The 22,573-nt window shown below is 46.7% G+C and overlaps 1 protein-coding gene across 1 annotated transcript in view; it reads right to left on the reverse strand.

Annotated features, from left to right (window-relative positions):
• The window catches only part of LOC134346713 (complement C4-like), a 148,187-nt gene that overhangs the window by 35,782 nt on the left and 89,832 nt on the right, over positions 1-22,573 (reverse strand). Inside the window, exons 26-30 of the mRNA XM_063048271.1 lie at positions 21,010-21,166; positions 15,732-15,845; positions 12,296-12,464; positions 6,011-6,213; positions 982-1,143 (exon numbers count right to left, since the gene is read on the reverse strand). Coding sequence (XP_062904341.1) covers positions 982-1,143; positions 6,011-6,213; positions 12,296-12,464; positions 15,732-15,845; positions 21,010-21,166 — 805 coding nt within the window. The remainder of the gene's footprint in view (positions 1-981; positions 1,144-6,010; positions 6,214-12,295; positions 12,465-15,731; positions 15,846-21,009; positions 21,167-22,573) is intronic.

Genomic DNA, 22,573 nt, shown 5'->3' on the forward strand with positions numbered 1-22,573 from the left:
CAGCGGGGAGCCGGCTGACTGGTTGCATGATCGCCTGGTGTAGAGACTGCAGCGCACAGGACTGAAAGAGCTGCAGGCGGTTGGAGACTCAGGCGGCTCCATCGGGATCACAAGTCTCCACGCCATCAAGGGGCGATGCCATCATGAAGGACCCTCACCATCAGGACAATGCCCTTGTCTCACTACCGCCTTCGAATGGGAGGTCGAGGAGCCTGAGAACCTACACTCAATGATCCAGGAGCGGTTTCTTACCCTCTGCCATCAGATTTCAGATGGCCACCTCGTTTTCCTTTTTCTTTCTGATATCTATCTTAGTATTTTACTGTGATTTTCTGTTCTTGCACCGCACTCCTCCCACAAAACAACAAATTTCATGTCATCTAAGTCAGTGGTAATAAATCTGATGCTGACACTAAACCCACACCTCAAGAAGGCAGTTCACACCCCCTTCTCAAGGGCAACCAGGGAGGGGCAACTAAATGCTAACTCAGCACATCCTCTGCATGAAAAAAAAACAAATGATGGACATAATACTTCTCACCCTAACTCCACCAGTGGTGCTAGAACCACTGCCTCACAGTCCGAGAGACCCTGAACTCTGGCACTATCTGCGTCTGGAGTCTATGTGGTCTCCCTGTGACTGCACAGGTTTTCCCCCAAGCCTCTGGTTTTCTTCCAGATCTCAAAGGTGTAGGGGTCAACCAGTTAATTGACCCTAAGTGTGTTGAGTGAGTGTTAATGAGAACGCATAAGAGAATAATCACAGGGAAAGTAGTGGCGCCACTGAGAAATCAAACCATCCAAAATACTAGGCAAATCATCCAGGGAAGGATTAAGTAATGAGTTGGGAAAGTAGAGCATGGCCTGAACCTGCTTGTAGGCAGATCCTACTGGGCATGTCGTATTAACTTTGGAGGAAGAGAAGGCAATTGCAGATATGGACAATCTGACAGGGTGAATGGTCTTTGACCTTGAACTCACCTTCAGTTCTTTCTGGGTTAGGAGATTACGTCGACGCAGTTCGATGTTAGACACGGAGCTCTTTTCAGCAAGACTGACCCGAAGCAGAAGATTAGGTTCGTCATCTTGCTCAAACAGAAGGACGTGGTACTTTGATAGAGCTTCCAAAGCAATCACTGTATCCTATCAAGGGGATATTGTCTAGCATTAGGCTTGAGGAAATACTCCACACATTTTAAAGGCAGTACAGCAACCCATTAAAATTACAACTGAAACAAGTTATCATTGAAAATGGGGTAGGATTAGTTAGGGCTTAATGCTGTGTTCAGGTTCTTCACTAACTCCATTCACAAGTTTGCAGCTAACACCACAGTAATGGGCCAGATCTCTAATAGTGGTACGACGGAGTAAAATATGGAGTTAAAGAATCTAGTGACCAGGTGTGAAGACAATCTCTCACTTAATGTCAGCTAAACAATAGAGCTGGTCATTGACTTCAGGAAGCAGTGTTGTACACACTCCTGTCTGTATCAGTAGGGCTGCAGTGGAGATGGCTGTGAGCTTCAGCTTTCTAGGCGTAAAAAAATGTCACCATTAACTTTTTCTGGTCCGACCATGTAGTCACCATGCCAACATCGCTTGCTTTCTCAGAGGGCTAAAGGAGTTCATTGATCCTCACCGCAGCATCACAAAAACCAGCATCCCCTTATAGACTCCATTTATACTTCCTGCTGCCTTGGGAAAGCAGCCAACATGATCAGAACCCACCCACGTAGAAACATGGAAACATAGAAAACCTACAGCACAATACAGGCCCTTCGGCCCACAAAGTTGTGCTGAACATATCCCTACCTTAGAAGTTACTAGGTTTACCTATAGCCCTCTATTTTACTAATCTCCATGTATCTATCTAAATGTCTCTTAAAAGACCCTATCATATCCACCTCCACCACCGTTGCCGGCAGCCCATTCCACGCAGTCACCACTCTCTGAGTAAAAAACTTACCCCTGACATCTCCTCTGTACCTACTCCCCAGCACCTCTTGTGTCCTCTTGTGGCAACCATTTCAGCCCTGGGAAAAACCCTCTGACTATCCACGCGATCAATGCCTCTCATCATCTTAAGCACCTCTATCAGGTCACCTTCCATACTCTGTCATTCCAAGGAGAAAAGGCCGAGTTCACTGAACTTGTTTTCACAAGGCATGCTCCTCAATCCAGGCAACATCCTTGTAAATGTCCTCTGCACCCTTTCTATGGTTTCCACATCCTTCCTGTAGTGAGGCGACCAGAACTGAGCACAGTACTCCACGTGGGGTCTGAACACCATCCCATATAGCTGTAACATTATCTCTCAGCTCCTAAGTTCAATTCCACGATCGATGAAGGCCAATACACTGTACGCCTTCTTCACCACAGAGTCAACCTGCGCAGCTGCTTTGAGCGTCCTATGGACTCGGACCCCAAGATCCCTCTGATCCTCCACACTGCCAAGAGACTTACTATTAATATTATATTCTGCCATCATATTTGACCTACCAAAATGAACCAGCTCACAATTATCTGGGTTGAACTCCATCTGCGACTTCTCAGCCCAGTTTTGCATCCTATCAATGTCCCGCTGTAACCTCTAACAGCCCTCCACACTATTCACATCACCTCCAACCGTAGCGATTCTCTCTACACCCACATCCCACTGGGCAGAAGAAACAAAAGCCTGAAAGCACGTCCCACCAGGCTCAAAGACAGTTCCTATCCTGCTGTTATAAGACTATCGAAAGGTGTCTTGTAAAAGATGAACTCTTCACCTCACAACCCTTGGTAGAAATGTATATCCACCCTGCCACCCAATTCTCTGTAACAGTAACACTTTATTTTGGATTCTGTTCTAGACTTGGTACGTCATCAGAGACTAGCAAATATCTCTGGATAAATATCGATGGTGGACACCATTCTGATGGATCGCTTCACTGCCTGGAATGGAGGCTCTAGTCTGCAGGATCAAAAGATACTGAAGACTCAGCCAACTCCATCGTGGGCACAGCTTTCCCTACCATCAGGGACATCTTTGAAAGGCAGTTCCTCAAGAATGCTACAGCCGTCATTAAGAATCCTTACCGTTCGGGACATGCCCTCTTCTTATTTCTACCAATCCACTCTTGGGATTGATTAATAAGAGCGAGTTAAAGGAAGGCAGCGGCCATCGTCTGAGTAGACTGAGTCAGAGTGGTGATCCTAAGGCTTTAGCTCTTCAAGACTTCAGTCAGAGAAATCAAAGAAGAGAAAAGCTCCAGGTTAAGTTTTTTTTTTCCTTCTCTTCTTTATAGTTCCACAGTTAGGATAGTAGAGATACCAGGTAGGATAGTGGAATGCTCCACTTGCGGGATGTGGGAAGGCAAGGAGACCTCCCATGTCTCAGACATTTCCACAAGTGCATCCAGCTGCAGTTTTTAAAAGACATGCTGTGGTGATAGGGGTTTCACTGGTGGAGGAACGGACAGGAGGTTCTATTGGCAAGAACAAGATTCCCAGATGGTATGTTGCCTCCAGGGTACCTGGGTCCAGGACAACCCGGATCAAGTCCTCAGCATTCTTAAGTGGGAGGGCGAACAGCCAGAAGTCGTGGTCCATGTCGGCACCAATGACAAGGGGTAGGATGAGTGATGAGGTTCTGCACAGGGAGTTTAGAGAGTTAGGTGCTAAGTTAAAGAGCAGAATCTCCAGGGTTGTGATCTCAGGATTGCTATCCGTGACACGTGCTAGTGAGGCCAGACTAGAAAACTTATGCAGTTTAATACATGGCTAAGGAGTTGGTGTAGGAGGGAGCGCACCAAATTCTTGCCTCATTGGGCTCTCTTCCAAGGAAGCTGGGACCTGAACAGAAGAGACGGTTTGCACCTGAACTGGAGGGGGACTAATATCCTATTGTGAAGTTTGTTAATACTGCACCATGGGGTTTAAACTAGAGTTGTAGGGGATGGGAACCAGAGTGCCAGAATAGCTAGTGGAGAGTTTGTGGAGGCAGATTTTAGTAAGACATCAGTCAAAGTCAGGAAACAAAAGGTTGAGCATGGTGCAACTGAGCTGCGTATACTTCAATGCAAGAAATATCCTAGGAAAGGCGGATGAGCTCAGGGCATGGATCAACACTTGGAATTATGACATTGTAGCCATTAGTGAGACTTGGTTGCAGGAGCAGCAAGGCTGACAGCTCAATATTACGGGGTTCTGTTGTTTTAGACATGACAGAGCAGGAGGGATTAGGTTCTTAATTAGCCAGGGCATCAAAGGTTATGGGGAGACGGCAGGGGAGTGGGGATGACTGGAAGAATTGGATCAGCCCATGATTGAATGGCAGAGTGGACTCGATGGGCTGAATGGCCTAGCTTCTGCTCCTGTATCAGATGGTCTTATGGTCTTACAGGGGTGGTCAGGGAGAATGTCACGGCAATACTCCGTCAGGACAGACTGGAGAACTCGACCAGTGACGCGCTATGGGTGGAACTGAGCAATAAGAAAGGTATGACCACGTTAACGGGGCAAAATGACAGACTACCCAACAGTCCAAGGGATATAGAGGAACAAATTTGTAACATTCCACCTATTAACTGGGACTCCCATACTATAAAAGGGCTGGATGGGATCGAGTTTGTCATACTTATTCAGGAACGTTTCCTTCATCAGTACAAAGAAGACCCAATGAGAGAGTGTGCAATAACTGGATCTGCTATTAGGAAATGAGACAGAGCAGGTGACAGAAGTTTGCATCTGGTAACTTCAATGCCATTAATTTCAGAGTAAAAATGCAAAAAGATAGGTCTGGATCAGTGGTTGAGATTCGAAATTGGAGATAGGCCAATTTTGATCTGGCAAATGTGGATTGGGACAGGCTGTTTCTGGTAAAGATGCACTTGGTAAGTGGGAGGCCTTCAAAACAAAATTTTGAGAGTACAAAGCTTGTTTGTGTCTGTCAGAATAAAAGGTAAAGATAACAAGGGCAGGGACCTTAGTTTTCAAGAGATATTGAGGCCCTATTGAGAGAAAAAAGGTGTATAGCAGGAATAGGCAAGTAGGAACAAATGAGGTGCTTACGTTACTATCGTTTATTTATTTAATATTTGCACAGTTTGTTGCCTTTTGCACGTTGGTTGAACACCCGGTTAGTGTGGTGTTTCATTGATTCTAGTATGGTTATTATTTTATTATGTATTTATTGAGTATGTCCACAAGGAAATGAATCTTAAAGCTGTATATGGCAACACATAAATTTACTTTGAACTTTGAGGAGCCTAAATACCCACATTCAACGTTTTAGGAACAGCTTCATCCCCTCCGCTATCTACTGTCTCAATGCTCCGTGAACTCGTGAAGATTACCTCGCTCTTCCTCCTGTGCACTTTATTTATTGTTTGTAACTTTTGATATCTTACATTGCATTACTGTCAGTAAACGGCAAATTTCATGGCGTGTGTCAGTGCTAATAAACCGATTCTGAGTTGCCATTGTACTACCTGAATGTACTGATGTTTTGAAGTGGTCTGGGTAGATAACGTGCAAAATAAGATATTTTCACTGCGCGTGACAATAACAAAGCAATTAGAATCACAATGCCCAGGACATAATGAAATGTACCCTGGGCCATAGAGTTACAGTCTATGACTGCGTTATGATCTTGCACTTTCTCTGTAGTGTCTCACTTTCTCCTGCATTATTATTGTTTTAACTTCTTCTACCTCAACACACTGTTCAATGATCTGAGCTGTATGAACAGTATACAAGACAAGCTCTTTACTGTACACATGACAGTACTAAACCAATTCCAGTTCTTGATTTTATAAACTTCTATCAGACCTCCCTACACTGGTTTGGCCAGTCCCTCCTTCTATCACATACCCTCTGATCTAGGCAGCGTCCTGGTGAGCCCCTTTGGCACTCTCTCCAAAGTCTCCATATACAAACACCTTCTTTACCGCCTTCTCACCTTGTGTGTGCACTTTCAGGGAGTGACTGGCCTAGACCCCGAGACGTTGGGAGAAAGTGGAAAGGATACCTGAGTGGACTGGAAGCCCCCTCCGTAGTTCTGTTGCTCAGTCAGCCACGCCACAATGGGCCTCGCATACTCGGCATCGCCCCTTTTCAAGGCCTGCAGCAGGCCGTACGCAGTGGTCTCCACCGTCAACGCAGATGCATGTGGGACTTCCTCGTCGCTGCTTGGGTTCGTGTGCTCTGCCTTCCAGTAACGCATGTTGCGGTCTGTGGGTCAAGCGAGAACAGCAGTCATCATGTGGGAACGTGGGAGTTCCTTCATGACCACTTCACCAGACAGGCAGAGTTTAAATGCTGCCTTGCCCCCACCCCCATGTCTCTCCACTCCACACCCACTCTACTGAATGCTACCCGTTCTTTCAGTAACCGCCCAGGTTCACCCTGGGCAGGAGCTCATCCCTTTTTCTACGTTGCTCTTTGGTACCAAGCAATACCCAGCAGGGCAACACATTGGCACAGCAGGTGGAGCTGCAGCCTCACAGCTCCTGAGACCTGGATTCAATCCCGACCTCCGACACCGTCTGCATGTGTGAAGTTTGCATGTTGTTTCTGACTGCAGGTACACTGGTTATCTCCCTCGTCATAAAGATGTGCTGGTTGGTGGGTCAATTGGCCACTGCAAATTATTTTCTAGTGTGTAGGTGAGGACTAGAATCTCGAGGGGAGAATAAAATGGGACCAGTGTCAATATGTGGGCTCAATGGCCAGCATGGGCACGATGGGCCAAAGGGCCTGTTTCTGTGGTGTGCCTCTGAGCCAATACGAACTTCCCTTTGCACAGACTGACTGGAGGTTCTGCACCTGTAGTTATTACCTGGCTTCTCACTGCAAACCCTGAGGCAGATAAATTTAAAGATTTAACCTCATTCACCTGTATGTGTGGAGAGTGCTGGTGCTAAATTACTGGACCACTCAAGTAAGCTCTCGGACTAACAATCAGTGAATGAGAGTTCAAATCCCATGGTGGAGGTTAAGATATTTGTGGTCAATTAATGAAGTAATCTGGAGTTTAAAAAAGAACACACCTTTATAAAGGATAGTTATAAGAATCCATTTGGTTCACTAATATTCAAGGAAGGGAATCTGAACAGTACAGGACACTACCTTGTGCTGTCCGATGTTGTGCCACCCTTTGACTACGGTGGGAAACTTTGTCACATGGTGTGAGCAGAATTATCTGCAGCTTAATGTGAAAAAGACTAAGGAGCTGGTGGTAGACCTGAGGAGAGCGAAGGTACAGGTGACCCCTGTTTCCATCCAGGGGGTCAGTGTGGACATGGTAGATTACAAATACCTGGGGATACGAATTGACAATAAACTGGACTGGTCAAAGAACACTGAGGCTGTCTACAAGACGGGTCAGAGCCGTCTCTATTTCCTGAGGAGACTGAGGTCCTTTAACATCTGCTGGACGATGCTGAGGATGTTCTATGAGTCTGTGGTGGCCAGTGCGATCATGTTTGCTGTTGTGTGCTGGGGCAGCAGGCTGAGGGTGGCAGACACCAACAGGATCAACAAACTCATTCGTAAGGCCAGTGATGTTGTGGGGATGGAACTGGACTCTCTCACGGTGGTGTCTGAAAAGAGGATGCTGTCCAAGTTGCATGCCATCTTGGTCAATGTCTCCCATCCACTACATAATGTACTGGTTGGGCACAGGAGTACATTCAGCCAGAGACTCATTCCACTGAGATGCAGCACAGAGCGTCATAGGAAGTCATTCCTGCCTGTGGCCATCAAACTTTACAACTCCTCCCTTGGAGGGTCAGACACCCTGAGCCAATAGGCTGGTCCTGGACTTATTTCCTGGCATAATTTACATATTACTATTTAATTATTTATGGTTTTATTACTATTTAATTATTTATGGTGCAACTGTAACGAAAACCAATTTCCCCCGGGATCAATAAAGTATGACTATGACTATGACTATGAACCTGCTCCAAGATCAATCTAACCCCTTCTCCAACATAACCCATAACCCTCCATTTCTCTGACATCCATCCACCTATGTAAGAATCTTTTAAAATCTCCTGTGGTATTAGCCTCTACCATCACACTTGGCAGTGTGTTCCAGGCACCTAGCACCCTCTGTGTAAAAACCCTGTATCTCAAAGAATGTATAAATTATAGAAACATAGAAAACCTACAGCACAATACAGGCCCTTCGGCCCACAATGTTGTGCCAAACATGTACTGACTTCAGAAATTAGATTATGAGGACACGCAGTCCTCTTTTATTGTCATTTAGTAATGCATGCATTGAGAAATGATACAATATTCCTCCGGTGTGATATCACATAAACACAGGGCAGACCAAGACTGAAAAAACTAACAAAAACCACATAATTATAACATATAGTTACAACAGTGCAACAATACCATAACTTGATGAAAAACAGGCCATGGCACAGTAAAAAGTTCAAAGTCTCTCAAATGTCCCACATCTCACGCAGACGGGAGAAGGAAGAAAACTCTCCCTGCCATGCCCGACCACAGTCCGACTCTGAGTCGTCCAAAAACTTTGAGCCTCCGATCACCCCTCCGACACCGAGTACCGAGCACCATCTCTATCCGAACGATTCGACCTCAGCCTCGGTCGCCAGCAGCAGGCAAAGCCGGGGATTTTGGGGTCTTCCCTCCGGAAGATTCTCGATCGCCCAGTAACAGCAGCAGCGAACCAGTATTTCAGAAATTTCTCTAGGTGTTCCTCTGTGCTTTCAGGTCTGTCTCCATCAAATCAGAATTGTCCACGGTCCCTATTTAACGGATACGATATCATTTTCACCGGAGAGCTGCGCGAGCACGGCACGCTGCTATCTTCTCCTCCCGGGTCTCTAGGGTTACCCATAGCCCTCTATTTTTCCAAGCTCCATATACCTATTCAGGAGTCTCTTAAAAGACCCTATTGTATCCGCCTCCACCACCATTACCAGCAGCCCATTCCATGCACTCACCACTCTCTGCGTAAAAAACGTACCCTGACATCTTCTCTGTACCTATTTCCAAGCACCTTAAAACTGTGCCCTCTTGTGCTAGCCATTTCAGCTCTGGGAGAAAGCCTCTGACTCTCCACACAATCAATGCCTCTCATCATCTTATACACCTCTATCAGGTCACCTCTCATCCTCCGTTGCTCCAATGAGAAAAGGCCAAGTTCACTCAAACTATTCTCATAAGGAATGCTCAATCCAGGCAACATCCTTGTAAATCTCCTCTGCACTCTTTCTATGGTTTCCACGTCCCTCCTGTAGTGAGGTGACCAGCGCTGAGCACAGTACTCCAAGTGGGGTCTGACCAGGGTCCTATACGGCTGTAACAACTCTGAGATTTGCTCGCTCACAGTAGCCACAAAGCAAGAAACCCCAAAGAACCCAATTAAAGAAAAAAAAGAATAAAAATAGAAACCCAATGTGCGAAGGAAAGGAAAAACAAATCATGCAAACAATTGAAGCGAACAACATTCTGAACCAGACTGAGTCCTCAGATCCAAACTCCAGAGTAGGCCCAAGGCCTCAGTTATCATTTCATCATATTAGTGGGCACAGAGCACAGCACCCGGGGCAGTCTTTATAACTTCAGGACCATGGAGATGACCATCGCGGAGAATGAGCAAAATCGGCTGTCACCTCAGATTCCAACACCCCGTCTTTTCAGACTATCTGGACCGGCATTTAAATTGACTGCACAACAGAACAGCGAAAGACTCCGGCACCCTGGAGAGTGGAGTGAACATCGTGGAGAGTGAGAAAAATCAGCCCTCGCCTGCGATCGGGGCCGGTGTTTAAATCAGCGGATCGTACCTCGCACTAGGTCCTGTCTACTGAGAAGGACTCGGTACCTAGACCACGCCGCCCAACAACTCCCTCAGGGCCCAGATTTCACCACCTGGCCCAAAGCCACTTTGAAGCTCTTCAAATCAGCTTGGTGCTCAGAACAATCCAATCTCAGACACAGCCAGTTGTCTGACATCTCCCTTAAACTTTCTTCCACTTACCTCATCTGCTCTGGCCAATGTGTGATTCTACATCAATCATTGTACTATAGATAGAGCCAGAGAGCACGACGTACTCGTGCAGTGGTCCTATTACTCTTATATTGTGCCCCAGTTAAAATAGACTAATGATTCCCCATTCACCTCCCCATACATATACACATACACACACACGCACATTACTTCTTTGGTATAGACATAAGGCACTGATTGGGACAAATTGGTCATTGTCAGTTGTCCTGTGATCAGCCTAGGATTAAATTAGGGGATAGCTGGGTGGCGTGGATTAAAGGTCTGGAAGGGCCAATTCCGTAATATATCTTTCTATCTCAACCGTGAGCTGCTCTAAAAGGCCATCTCATAGGCACACTAGAAACTCCCCCTCCTGAAATCCAGCACCAGCCTGATTTTCCCAATTACCAGCACATTGAAATCCCTCATAACTATTGTAACATTGCCCTTTTGGCATGCATTTTCTACCTCCCATTGTAATTTGTAGACCACATCCTTACTACTGTTTGGGGGTCTGTACACAACTCCCATCTGGGTCTTTTTACCCTTGCAGTTCCTAAGCTCTATCCACAATGATTCAACATCTTCTGACCCTATGTCACATATTTTTAATGATTTACTTTCATTTTTTTTTACCAACAGAGCAACGTCACCCCCTCTGCCTTCCTGCCTGTCCTTTCAATACAATGTGTATCTTTGGACATAAAGCTCCAAGCTAGCATTAACAAATCCTCCCGCTAGGATATTCGCCCCCTCCAGTTCAGGTTCAAACTGTCCCTTCTGCAAAGGTCCCACCTTCCCTGGAAGAGAGCCCAATGATCCAAAATTCTGATGCCCTCACTCTGGACTCCCAGCCCCCCTGGAACTCTGGTTTTAAGCCATGCCCCCCCCCAACCCCATGCAGCCTTCGCACTAGGATACTAGTCCCCGTCCAGTTCAGGTGCAAACAATCTCTGCTATACAGGTCCCAGCTTCCTTGGAAGAGAGCCCAATGATCCAAAAGTCTGATGCCCTGCCTCCTACACCAGCTCCTCAGCCGCGCATTAAACTGTATCATCTTCCAGAATCGGGTTTACTTTCACCGGCATGTCTCGTGAAATCTGTTAACATGACACATGCCTATTTCTGAGCTCACTACCATATGGCACGGGTAGCAATCCTGAGATCACAATCCTAGAGGTCCTGCCCTTTAATTTAGCACCTCACTCCCTGAACTCCCTATGCAAAACCTTGTCACTCGTCCTACCCATATCATTGGACCACAATTTCTCACTGTTCATCCTCCCACTTAAGAATGCTGAGGACTCAGTTTGAGATATCCTGGATCCTGGCACCCGGGAGGCAACATACCGTCCGGGAATCTTGTTCTTGTCCACAGAATCTCTCCTGTCCATTCCCCTAACAAATGAATTCTCTGTCACCACACTGTGCCTCTTTTCCCCGCTTCCCTTCTGAGCCACAGGGGCAGACTCAGTGTCAGAGACCTAACCACTGTGACTTTGCATTGCTAGGTCACCCGACCCCGACAGTATCCAAAGTGATATACCTGTTGTAGAGCGGATGGCCGCAAGGTTACTCTGCACTGGCTCCTTAACCCCTTTCTCCTTCCTGACTGTCACACAGTTTACTGTGTCCTACACCTTAGGTGTACCTACCTCTCTATGTCTCCTAGCTATCACCCCCTCAGCCACCTGAATTTCATCCAGTTCCAGCTTCAACTCCTTAATGCAGATTTTTTAGAAGCTGCACCTGGATGCACTTGTCACAACTGTCGTCAGGGACACTGGAGGTCTCCCTGCCTTCCCACATCATTCAAGAGGGGCATTCAGGACTATCCTGCCTGGCACCTCTGCCGTCCCAGCCGAGCAAATAAAAAGAAAGGAAGGGGAAAAAAAAACAACCTTGAGCTTTTCTTTTCTTTTTCTCTGACCAAAGCTTCTCTTTGCTGAAGCCTCGAAGACCAAAAGCCTGAAGTTCACCACTCTGTCGCTATCCATTCAAAAGATGGCCACTACGACGATGGCCCTGCCTTTCTTTAATTTGATTTTGCTAATCAATCCCAAACGCCCGTTGGTCGCTGGTCAAAACTCTTCATCGCTATAGCAACCTGCTGTGGCCTTCTGTACTCGGGCAGCAAGCCTTTTGAAGTCCCTCCTCTCACAGCTCCCGATTAAGTTTTTATAGTCCTGTTACTAAACTCTCGTCTATTCTTCAGAACCATGTGTCAATCAAATTAGCAGGCCGAGAGTGAGTTTCTGGTGAAGTAGACTTTAGAAACTTCACCTGACTCATGAGATGCAATCAGCTTCAGTCTCCTCTCAGCCTCCATCACTTTGTCCGAATCTACTTCTGCGAAGGCCAGGGCATAGGCGGTGATCACCAAGGCGTAGGGCTTCTCGACATTTGGCAAAGTCCTATGCAAATAATGCACGGCTTTTCCGATGCTTTCACTCTGGTGGAACGAAACAAGAGATGGTGTGACTTTGAAATACTTCACCCACACTCATCCCGGCAGCTCACACTGACTCAGGTAAAGACTAGACCCAAACCAGGCTTTCACTTTGTCTGGAGCCACTGCCTCACACACCTAGAGTCCAGAGCCTGATCCCAAACTCCGGCACCACCTGTTGTTGGAGTTTGCACACTCTCCCCGTAGCCGTTTGTGTTTCGCCTGGGTGCCCCTGCTTCCTCCCACACACTGAACAGTTACAGGTCAGTGGCTGCTGTAAATTAGCCTCTAGTGTTGGGGTGAGCGGCAGAACCCGGAGAGAACTGAGGAGAATGTAAGACAGGGAATGACTGGTGAGCAGACCAGTAAGTCTTGAAGCATCTTCGATGTACCAAATGAGGATGGTTTTAATGAAGTAACCTTCCCTTTGAGTCAGAAGACTCCTGGGTCAATCCTGGAACTCACTACAATCTAGCTTCACTGTCACGGTGAGGTGAAGCGTTAAATGTGCCTCATGTTGGATCACCCTTTAAAAAGAGGCACCACCTGCTCTCTAAGACCCTGTGACACTTCAGGAATTGAGCACGATTATGGTTTACATCCTGGTATGGTATTGGGCACGTGGCCAAGTGGTTAAGGCATTCGTCTAGTGAACTGAAGGTCGCTAGTTCGAGCCTCAGCTGTGGCAGCGTGTTTGTGTCCTTGAGCAAGGCGCTGAACCACACATTGCTCTAGTGTCTGTGCAAGGAGTGGTGCCTCACACAGACTTCCAATCTGTGCCTTGTAAGGCATGAAAATGCCCGACGCAGGCCTCTCATGGTCTGAGTCAACATTCCCTCTCCTCCATTGTATTTAATCCCCAATCACTGAATTCCCCACCATCAAAATCCCAGAAGATACCACTGGTCAGACACTGAACTGGAGTGGCCATTTACACAATGTGGCTACAAGAGCAGGGAACCCTGTGGTGGGTAACTCACCTCCTGACTCCCCAAAGCCCAGTCTGTCCACCATCCTGTGATGAGTAATTCGCCTCCCGACTCCCCAAAGCCTGTCTGTCCATGATTCTCCGGTGCGTAACTCATCTCCTGAACCCCCAAAGCCTGTCTGTCCATTATCCTGTGGTGAGTAACTCATCTCCTGATTCCCCAAAGCCTGGGGTGAATTACCATTGCAGGTGCTTGCTTCCCTGTGTCCAAAACCAGAGTTTGCCATCTCGAAAGGGGCAGCGACACGGATGTGAGAGGAGACTTTTTTGCTCCGCAGGTGATGAACACATGGAATTCCTTTTCTACGAGGCCTCTGGATGCTCAGACCCTGACTGATAAATTGATAGATGGTTTCATATTGACACTGTACCAAGGTACAATGTAAATCTTTGTTTTTGCATGCCATCCATTTCACTACATCAGTGCCTTGGGGTGGTACCGGGAGAAGCCACGTGGGTCCGGAGTGTGATAGAACTCTCTCCAGTTGCCTGGGGTGAGTGTAGCTTCAACAGCACTCCAAGCTCGGCCGCACACAGGACAGGGCAGCCTGCTCGACGTGCAGCCCATCCATAGATGTTCACTTGCTCCATCACTGATGCATAGTAGCAGCCGCATAGTAGCAACCTCCTGCGGGAAGCACTGCAGAGACCCACCGAGACCTCCTTAGACGGCACCTTCCAAACCCACCATCTCTGCCAGTGAGAACAACAAGGGCAACAGCAGAATGGGGAACACTGCCACCCAAAGTTGCCCTCTAAGCCACAAACCATCCTCACTCGGAAGTATATCATCGTTCCTTCACTGTCGCTGGGTCAAAATCCTGGAACTCCCTCCCTAACAGAACTGTTGGACTGTGGCTGTGCACTGGCAGCTCACCAGCACCCTCTCAGGGACAACTAGGGAGCAGCAATTAAATGCTGGCAAAACCTGCAGCACCCACATCCCTTGAATTAATACAAAACATCACCATCACTGGACGCTTATGTATTGCTGGAGACACAAGAGACTGCAGATGCTGGAATCTGGAGCAATGTACAAGGCACTGGAGAAACCCAGTGGGTCAGGCAGTATCTGTGGAGGGATATGGACAGTCGATGTTTCGGGTTGAGACCCTTCATCTGGACTGAAAGAGTAGCGGGGAGGTAGTCAGCATAATGTGGTGGGGCAAGAGCTGGCAAGCAATAGGTGATAGATAGACAGGGGGTGGGGAAATAGCTATAGATGCTGCAAGGTGATAGGTGGAGGCAACGTGACCCTTCACCGTGATTGAAAGGGTGATGGCCAATATAGAGAAGTGGACAGGAAAGGGAGGAACAGGAGCTCGCAAGCTATAGGAAGATCCAGTTGAGGAGGGGTGATAGGCATTTAGAAGAGGGGAAAAAGCAACAGAGGCTGAGGGGTGATAGGTAGATGCAACAAAGTGCTATATTTGATGGAATCTGAGAGGAGGGGGAAGGTGGAGCATGGAACCAAGTGGGGAAGGCAGATGAGAAGATTGGGGGCAGAGGGGAAGGGACGCAGTGGGTGGAAAGCATAGGTGATGGACAGATCGAGGGGATGGAGGTATGTAAAGAAACAGGTTACAGAGCTGGGATGGGTGTTGGAGAAACTGGGTAGATCAGGAGAAAGAGAGAAAGGGGGCAGAGGTCAGAAGGTCACCGGAAATTGGAGAAATCAGTGTTCACGCCATCGGGTTGGAGACTACCCAGGAAGAATATGAGGCTCTGTTGCCCTAGATGTTGTTTAGCCTCACCCTGCCAAGGAGGAGGTTGAGGATACAGGGCTCGGTGAGGGAATGAAGAGGGGAATTGAAATGGATGGGAAACAGGAACTCCAGCAGACCATGAGGAATGGAGCGCAATTACTTAGCAAAGCATTCACCCAGTCTGCACTTGCTCCCTGGAGCATCTGCACACAATGCTGAGTCTTCAGTATACAAGCTGTTGCTGCAATTTCTGCATTGCAGTTCTCACAGACCAGCTGCACATAACCTGGGAAGCATTGACATGTCTGGTAACTCATTCTCAAGCCGAATTTAGCATCCCAAGCTGAATTTTGGCGGAAGATTTAAAAATTCAGCTGCTGATTTACTAACCTGACGATGTTCCCCGGAATCCACATCCCATTCTGATTCATGGGGACTTAAAGCAAACTGAAGTTCCCAAAACTTTTTCTCAGCCAAATTTATTTCTGCAATCTCCCCCAGGCCGTCATTGAGGTAGACGAGCCCTGATAAGGAGGTTTTTCAAAAAGGCACTGACAAAGAATGTTTATATCATACCACTACTGAAGCAGCTGCTACGTTGCTCTGGAGAAAGTTTTGCAGGAAATGCTTTAAAGCCACTGTTACAAAGGCAGTCAGGGGCAAGTTACCCTCAGCACCACCAACTCCACCCTGTGGAAAGAAACCAACAGTCACAAACGCGGACAAAATAAAATAAATCAAGTACTTACTTACCACCCATCATGCCACTGTCGTTTAGGTCAGCATTGAAGGTCCTCCATCTCTGTTTGTATAAAAGTTTTCTCCATTGCTGTTTCTGTAACAATTGTTTCTCGACCAGTCGGGGTTGAGCTGAACCCCAAACCTGGAGGGCCGATGGACAGCTCTTGGTTGGGCCTCTACCTTTGGCCTGCTTGGCATGGGTGACCCTACCAAGAGCCAAAGCACAAGGCTCTAACTCCAGCCAGCATAGCTCTCTGGGTCATTGAGGTGTGCAAGTCACCAGACACATCGAAAGGCTGTGGTCCTCTTAGAGGGCGATCAGTGCAGATCAGTAACACCACCTCCTCGTCACTGACCATCAACCTCAGGACTCTGTGCTTAGTGTCCCTCCTAACACCCATGACTACAGGCCTAAGCACAGCTCTAATAACACCTACTAAGACCCCAATGACACCACTGCTGTTGGCCAAATCACCGTGACGAGTCAGCGCACGGGAGTGAGACAGGACGCCTGGTTAAGAGGTGCTGCAAAGGCATCCTCATTTTTAACGTCCACAAAACCACCTGAGTGAGTGAGCAGCAAGGTCTCCCTGCAGAGGAAGTGTTGGAGGCAGATACAACAATAATTTTTTTAAAACATTTGGATAGCTACATGGATAGGAAAGGTTTAGAGGGATATGGGGCAAATACAAGCTTAAATAGGAAACTTGGTCAACGTGGACTAATTGGGCAGGAGAGACTGCTTTGTGTTCAATGACTATGATTCAGTACTCTCCAATATATTTTCCCACCTCGTTGAAGAAGACCATTGGGCCAGTGAGTCTCAAAACACTCTCACAAGTATCCAACTACACAATTTACAGAGCTGACTAAACCACTGACCTGAACATGGTTGGTATGTGGCAGGAAAACGAGCACGTGGGGGAAACCCGCATGGTCGCAGGGAGAACGTACAAACTCCAGACCTGCGGTGATCCACAGCCAGAGAAGGGACCTCCGATATTTCAAAGTTTGAAGGACCAACTCCAGTGGGAGCACATTAACTTTATGCTATCTAACAAACCCATTGTGGGGATGGAACTGGACTCTCTGACGGTGGTGTCTGAAAAGAGGATGCTGTCCAAGTTGCATGCCATCTTGGACAATGTCTCCCATCCACTACATAATGTACTGGTTGGGCACAGGAGTACATTCAGCCAGAGACTCATTCCACCGAGATGCAACACTGAGCGTCATAGGAAGTCATTCCTGCCTGTGGCCATCAAACTTTACAACTCCTCCCTTGGAGGATCAGACATCCTGAGCCATTAGGCTGGTCCTGGACTTATTTCCTGGCATAATTTACATATTACTATTTAACTATTTATGGTTTTATTACTATTTATTATTTATGGTGCAACTGTAATGAAAACCAATTTCCCCCAGGATCAATAAAGTATTACTATGACTATGACTATGACTAAGACTGTCATTAACTGACAGTCACTTATAATGTTACAGAGGACTTTGACTTACTGGTTATATCACAAGCATAGATAGGCTTGGACTGTTCAACTAAAGATGGGTCGGAACTGCTTTCGAGACTAATTCAATCCCATTCTCTGGCACTGTCTGTCTGATCAATGCAGCTCATGACTGTGGGGCTCTTTCTGGGGGACTATGCGGTTTGCTGTTCGGTGTTCACGGCTGTGGAGAGGTACTTGGAGGACTCTGTGATTCATGTCACATGTGTTTCGAGTTTCTGGTTTACCCTCTTATTTGCTCTTCACACAATTTGGACGGGGGCACTTTGGCACAGACTGGTTCTGCAGCCTGCCGTCAATGATACAGCACTGAGCTGAGCTGAACTGAACTGAACTGAACTGAGCTGAACTGAGCTGAACTGAGCTGAACTGAGCTGAACTGAGCTGAACTGAACTGAACTGAACTGAACTGAGCTGAACTGAGCTGAGCTGGGCTGTTTTGAGGACTTTGTGGTTTGATGTTAATTCTATGTGTTTCTCACTCGCTTTTGGCTGCTTGCGCAATTCGTTGTTTTTTTCACGCATTGGGTGTTCGATGTTTTCTTCAAACGGGCTCCATTGTGTTTCTTTGTTTCGTGGCTGAGTGGTGGGGGACGAATCTCAGGGTTGTATGCTGTATATGTATTTTGGTGATGAGTGTACTTTGAATCTTTGAATCCCTTTGATTATGTTGGTTCCCCCCACACACACCCACCCCCCCCCCCCCGGGTGCTCTGGTTTCCTCCCAGATCCCAAGGAAGTACAGGCTGGTGGTTGCTATAAATTACCTTTGCATGTCGATGGATGGTTGGAGAACTGGAGGCTGAGAGGCATGTGCAAGGTACAAGGGGAATGGGATGGATCTGAGGGCCAACCTACACTTGTCAGGCAGAATGGTCTCCTGCAGGGTCAAAGGAAAAATGTGAGATTGAGGGGTAGAAATCCAAATCTAACCATGGGTAATGGGGATTGAAAGTTTATGAAATGGAATGAATGGGATGAAAAGCAAATGTCAATAATGGTGAGGCTCCAATTTAAAATGTGTTCCAGGTTCTGGGGAAGAGAGTCGTCTTTGCCTAGTTACCCCAAACATGGTTGTTTCTTCTGCTGCCTGACAGAATGTAACAAACTGCCCATTGTTGGGGCAATTATGTGCAGACAATAAATGCTGGCAAAATCTATGAAATCCACATCTCTTTTGAAGCAATGAGTCAAGGTTTGGAATATGCTGTTTATTTGGAAGGACAGATATTTAACAGAAACCTTCTAAGGAGAATGGGGCAGGCTAAAACTTCATGGAGAAGACTGGAGGAGGGCCTCTGAAAGCACCAGCACTGACTGATGGGCAAATGTCCAACTCCTGTATAGTATCATCTATGGTTCCACAAGTTAGCAGTACGGAAGAACATGCAAGAACTCACAATCTGTAACCTTTTGTTGCCTCCCTCATTAGCCTTGCCATTCTATTCCCCCCCACCTGAGTCCATCTGACAACTAACCCCTCTTCAACTGGATCCACTTATCACTCGCAAGCACTTTCTCCACCCCTTCCTCCTCACTGTTTCATATCAGCTATCTCCCATCTATCTTTCAATCCAGACTGAAGGGTCGCGACCCGGAATGCTAACTGATTTCCTTCATTTCCTTCCACAGATGCTGCCTGACCCTTTGAGCTTTGTACAAGATATCTAACTGGAGGAAAATGAAAGCTGACATCAAATGGAGGAAGTTGAACAGATGGGGATGGGGAGGCAAACAGGGGAATAGGAGATTAGATGCTCATTGCATGCATACTCAGTTTCACTGCTGTAAGCCAGGGGTGGTCCCCAACCTTTTTTGCACCGCGGACCGGTATAATATTGACAATATTCTTGTGGACGGGCTGACCGGTGGAGGGGGGGGGGGGTTGCGGACGGTAGGGTTGCCAACTTTCTCACTGTCTTTACCCCAAGAAAGACTACCATGACCATGAAGCCTTGCGCGGGCACCTGTGTGTGCATGCGTGTGTACATGTCAATTTTTTTTCTACAAATGGGTTTTGGTGATTCTGTTCAGTGAAACTGCACTGTACATACATTACTTCTACTTTATATAGGCTGTGTATTTATCATATCATTCCTGCTTTTACTATATGTTAGTGTTATTTTAGGTTTTCTGTGTTATTTCGTAGGTTATTTTTTGGGTCTGGGAACGCTCAAAAATTTTTCCCATATAAATTAATGGTAATTGCGTCTTCACTTTACGCCATTTCGGCATGAAAGGTTTCATAGGAACGCTTTACCTTAGCAGGGGAAATATGGGACAAGGGCAGTCCCATATGGGACAAACCAATTTAGCCCAATATACAGGATGTCTTGGCTAATACGGGACAGTTGGCAACCCTAGTGGGGGGAGGTGGTGTTAATCATGACCAGAATACAGGCGTTAAGTCAACTATAAGTCACTTATAAGTGGCTAATACACTCAATTTCGTTTCTAAAAAGGTTTATCTGACGAATTTAATATTAAACACATAGCAACACACATAAAAGTTGCTGGTGAACACAGCAGGCCAGGCAGTATCTCTAGGAAGAGGTACACTCGACGTTTCGGGCCGAGACCCTTCGTCAGGACTAACTGAAAGAAGAGCTAGTAAGAGATTTGAAAGTGGGAGGGGGAGGGGAAGATCCAAAATGATAGGAGAAGACAGGAGGGGGAGGGATCATTAAACACATAGCACATATTTTCCTCACATGAATATAGTGATAAATCAATTATAAGTCACTTATAAGTCAATAGCATCATAATATTTTAAGTAACGTTTGGATATTAAACACACAGCGCATATTTTCCCCGTATGAACATATAAAATCATTGCAACACACCAATATCACTGAATCAGTGGGAGCCCTGGGCTTGTTTCCCTGCAACAAGACGGTGCCATCGAGGGGTGATGGGAGACAGCGATACTCGAAGGGGGTTCCTTATGGCCAGTCTATTCCGTAATTTAGTTTTCGTTGCATTCATTGCAGGAAACCCCACTTCACAGAGATATGTTGGAAATGGAAGCAACGTTTTCAGTGCTTTCGTGGCTATCTCAGGATATTTAAACTTCACTTTGATCCAGAATGCTGGCAGAGATGTTATGTCAAACATAGTTTTCAGCCTGCCGTCATTTGCAAGCTCGAGGAGTTGATCTTCTTCCCGCGCTGACATGGATGACGTGTGCGTAATGACCTCGCGTGCATTCAAGCTCAACGGTGCGTGACAGGGAACGAGGAAAGGTGCAGCTGACTCATATCGTTTCATATCGCTAAATCATATTGTTTCCTCGCGGCCCGGTAGCACATGCTTTGCGGCCTGGTGGTTGGGGACCGCTGCTGTAAGCAACATCACTGAGTATTAAGCCAGACCAGCAACTGAACATGTACAATGCTACCCCAAGGACTTTGACTTCTTAGATACCTTGAATCAGAATCCGTTACATACATTGCAGAGACTGGACACTGGAGGGTGTAGAAGACAGAATTAACAAGAAACCACTGGAGTGTAATAATCACAATCAAGTGCCTATAAAATTGACTTCAAGGACATCAGATGAGAAACAGAGAGTGAAATGAAGAAGTTCGAACCTGCATGGCTTTCACAAGCACTGGATGGGGATCTTCAAAGCTTCCATCGCTCTTCTGAACTTTGATCAAATAGGAAACAGATTTGTACACGATCTCCTGATTTACCATGATATGATGTTTCACTATTGAGAATATCTTCACAATGAAGGCTGTCAGCCTGAGAAGACAGAGGAAAGTGCTTACGATATGTAGCTTCAAAGTACACATTGAAAAACCGGATTTTAACTTGGGAAATATTATTCGGCATCTGCATTTGCAGTAAAATTGCACTTCCTAATGGTCATCCTGTCACCAGCAAGGTGGTCCTCATTCCAGATAAACTTGAGGAAAAGATGTTTATGGTCTCAGAGGATGATTGGCAAGGGACCCAAGGAGCAACTTCTTCATGCAGAGGATGGTGACTGTATGGAACAAAGTGCCAGAGAAAGTGCAAGCAACACACATCAAAGTTGCTGGTGAACGCAGCAGGCCAGGCAGCATCTCCAGGAAGAGGTACAGTTGACGTTTCGGGCCGAGACCCTTCATCAGGACTAATTGAAGGAAGAGCTAGTAAGAGATTTGAAAGTGGGAGGGGGAGGGGGAGATCCAAAATGATAGGAGAAGACAGGAGGGGGAGGGATGGAGCCAAGAGCTGGACAGTTGATTGGCAAAAGGGATATGAGATCGTTTCGTTGAACACCTACTCTCTGTCCGCCAGAGAAAGCAGGATCTCCCAGTGGCCACACATTTTAATTCCACATCCCATTCCCATTCTGACATGTCTTTCCACGGCCTCCTCTACTGTAAAGATGAAGCCACACTCAGGTTGGAGGAACAACACCTTATATTCCGTCTGGGTAGCCTCCAAACTGATGGCATGAACATCGACTTCTCTAACTTCCGCTAATGCCCCACCTCCCCTCCGTACCCCAAACATTATTTATTTATATACACACATTCTTTCTCTCTCTCTCCTTTTTCTCCCTCTGTCCCTCTCACTATACCCCTTGCCCATCCTCTGGGTTTTCCCCCCCCTTCCCCCTTTTCTTTCTCCCTGGGCCTCCTGTCCCTGATCCTCTCATATCCCTTTAGACAATCAACTGTCCAGCTGTTGGCTGCATCCGTCCCCCTCCTGTCTTCTCCTATCATTTCGGATCTCCCCCTCCCCCTCCCACTTTCAAATCTCTTACTAGCTCTTCCTTCAGTTAGTCCTGACGAAGGGTCTCGGCCCGAAACGTCGACTGTACCTCTTCCTAGAGATGCTGCCTGGCCTGCTGCATTCACCAGCAACTTTGAAGTGTGTTGCTTGAATTTCCAGCATCTGCAGAATTCCTCGTGTTTGCCAGAGAAAATGGTTGAGGTAGGTGCAAGAATTGGTGTCAGTTTCATTATACAGGGAAACAAACATGGTTTTACATGCACCCAGAAATATCATTCGAAACAGAACGTAGAATCTAGTGTTAACATTGCAAACATATTTGGACTGGTGCATAGATCAGCAATGTTCAGTAGAATATTGACCTATTGTGGACAAATCTAATTAACTTTGATGGGCATCTTGGTTGGCATGGATAATTTGTTTATT

This window comes from Mobula hypostoma, chromosome 5 (genome assembly GCF_963921235.1).
Source record: "Mobula hypostoma chromosome 5, sMobHyp1.1, whole genome shotgun sequence".
NCBI lineage: Eukaryota > Metazoa > Chordata > Chondrichthyes > Myliobatiformes > Myliobatidae > Mobula > Mobula hypostoma.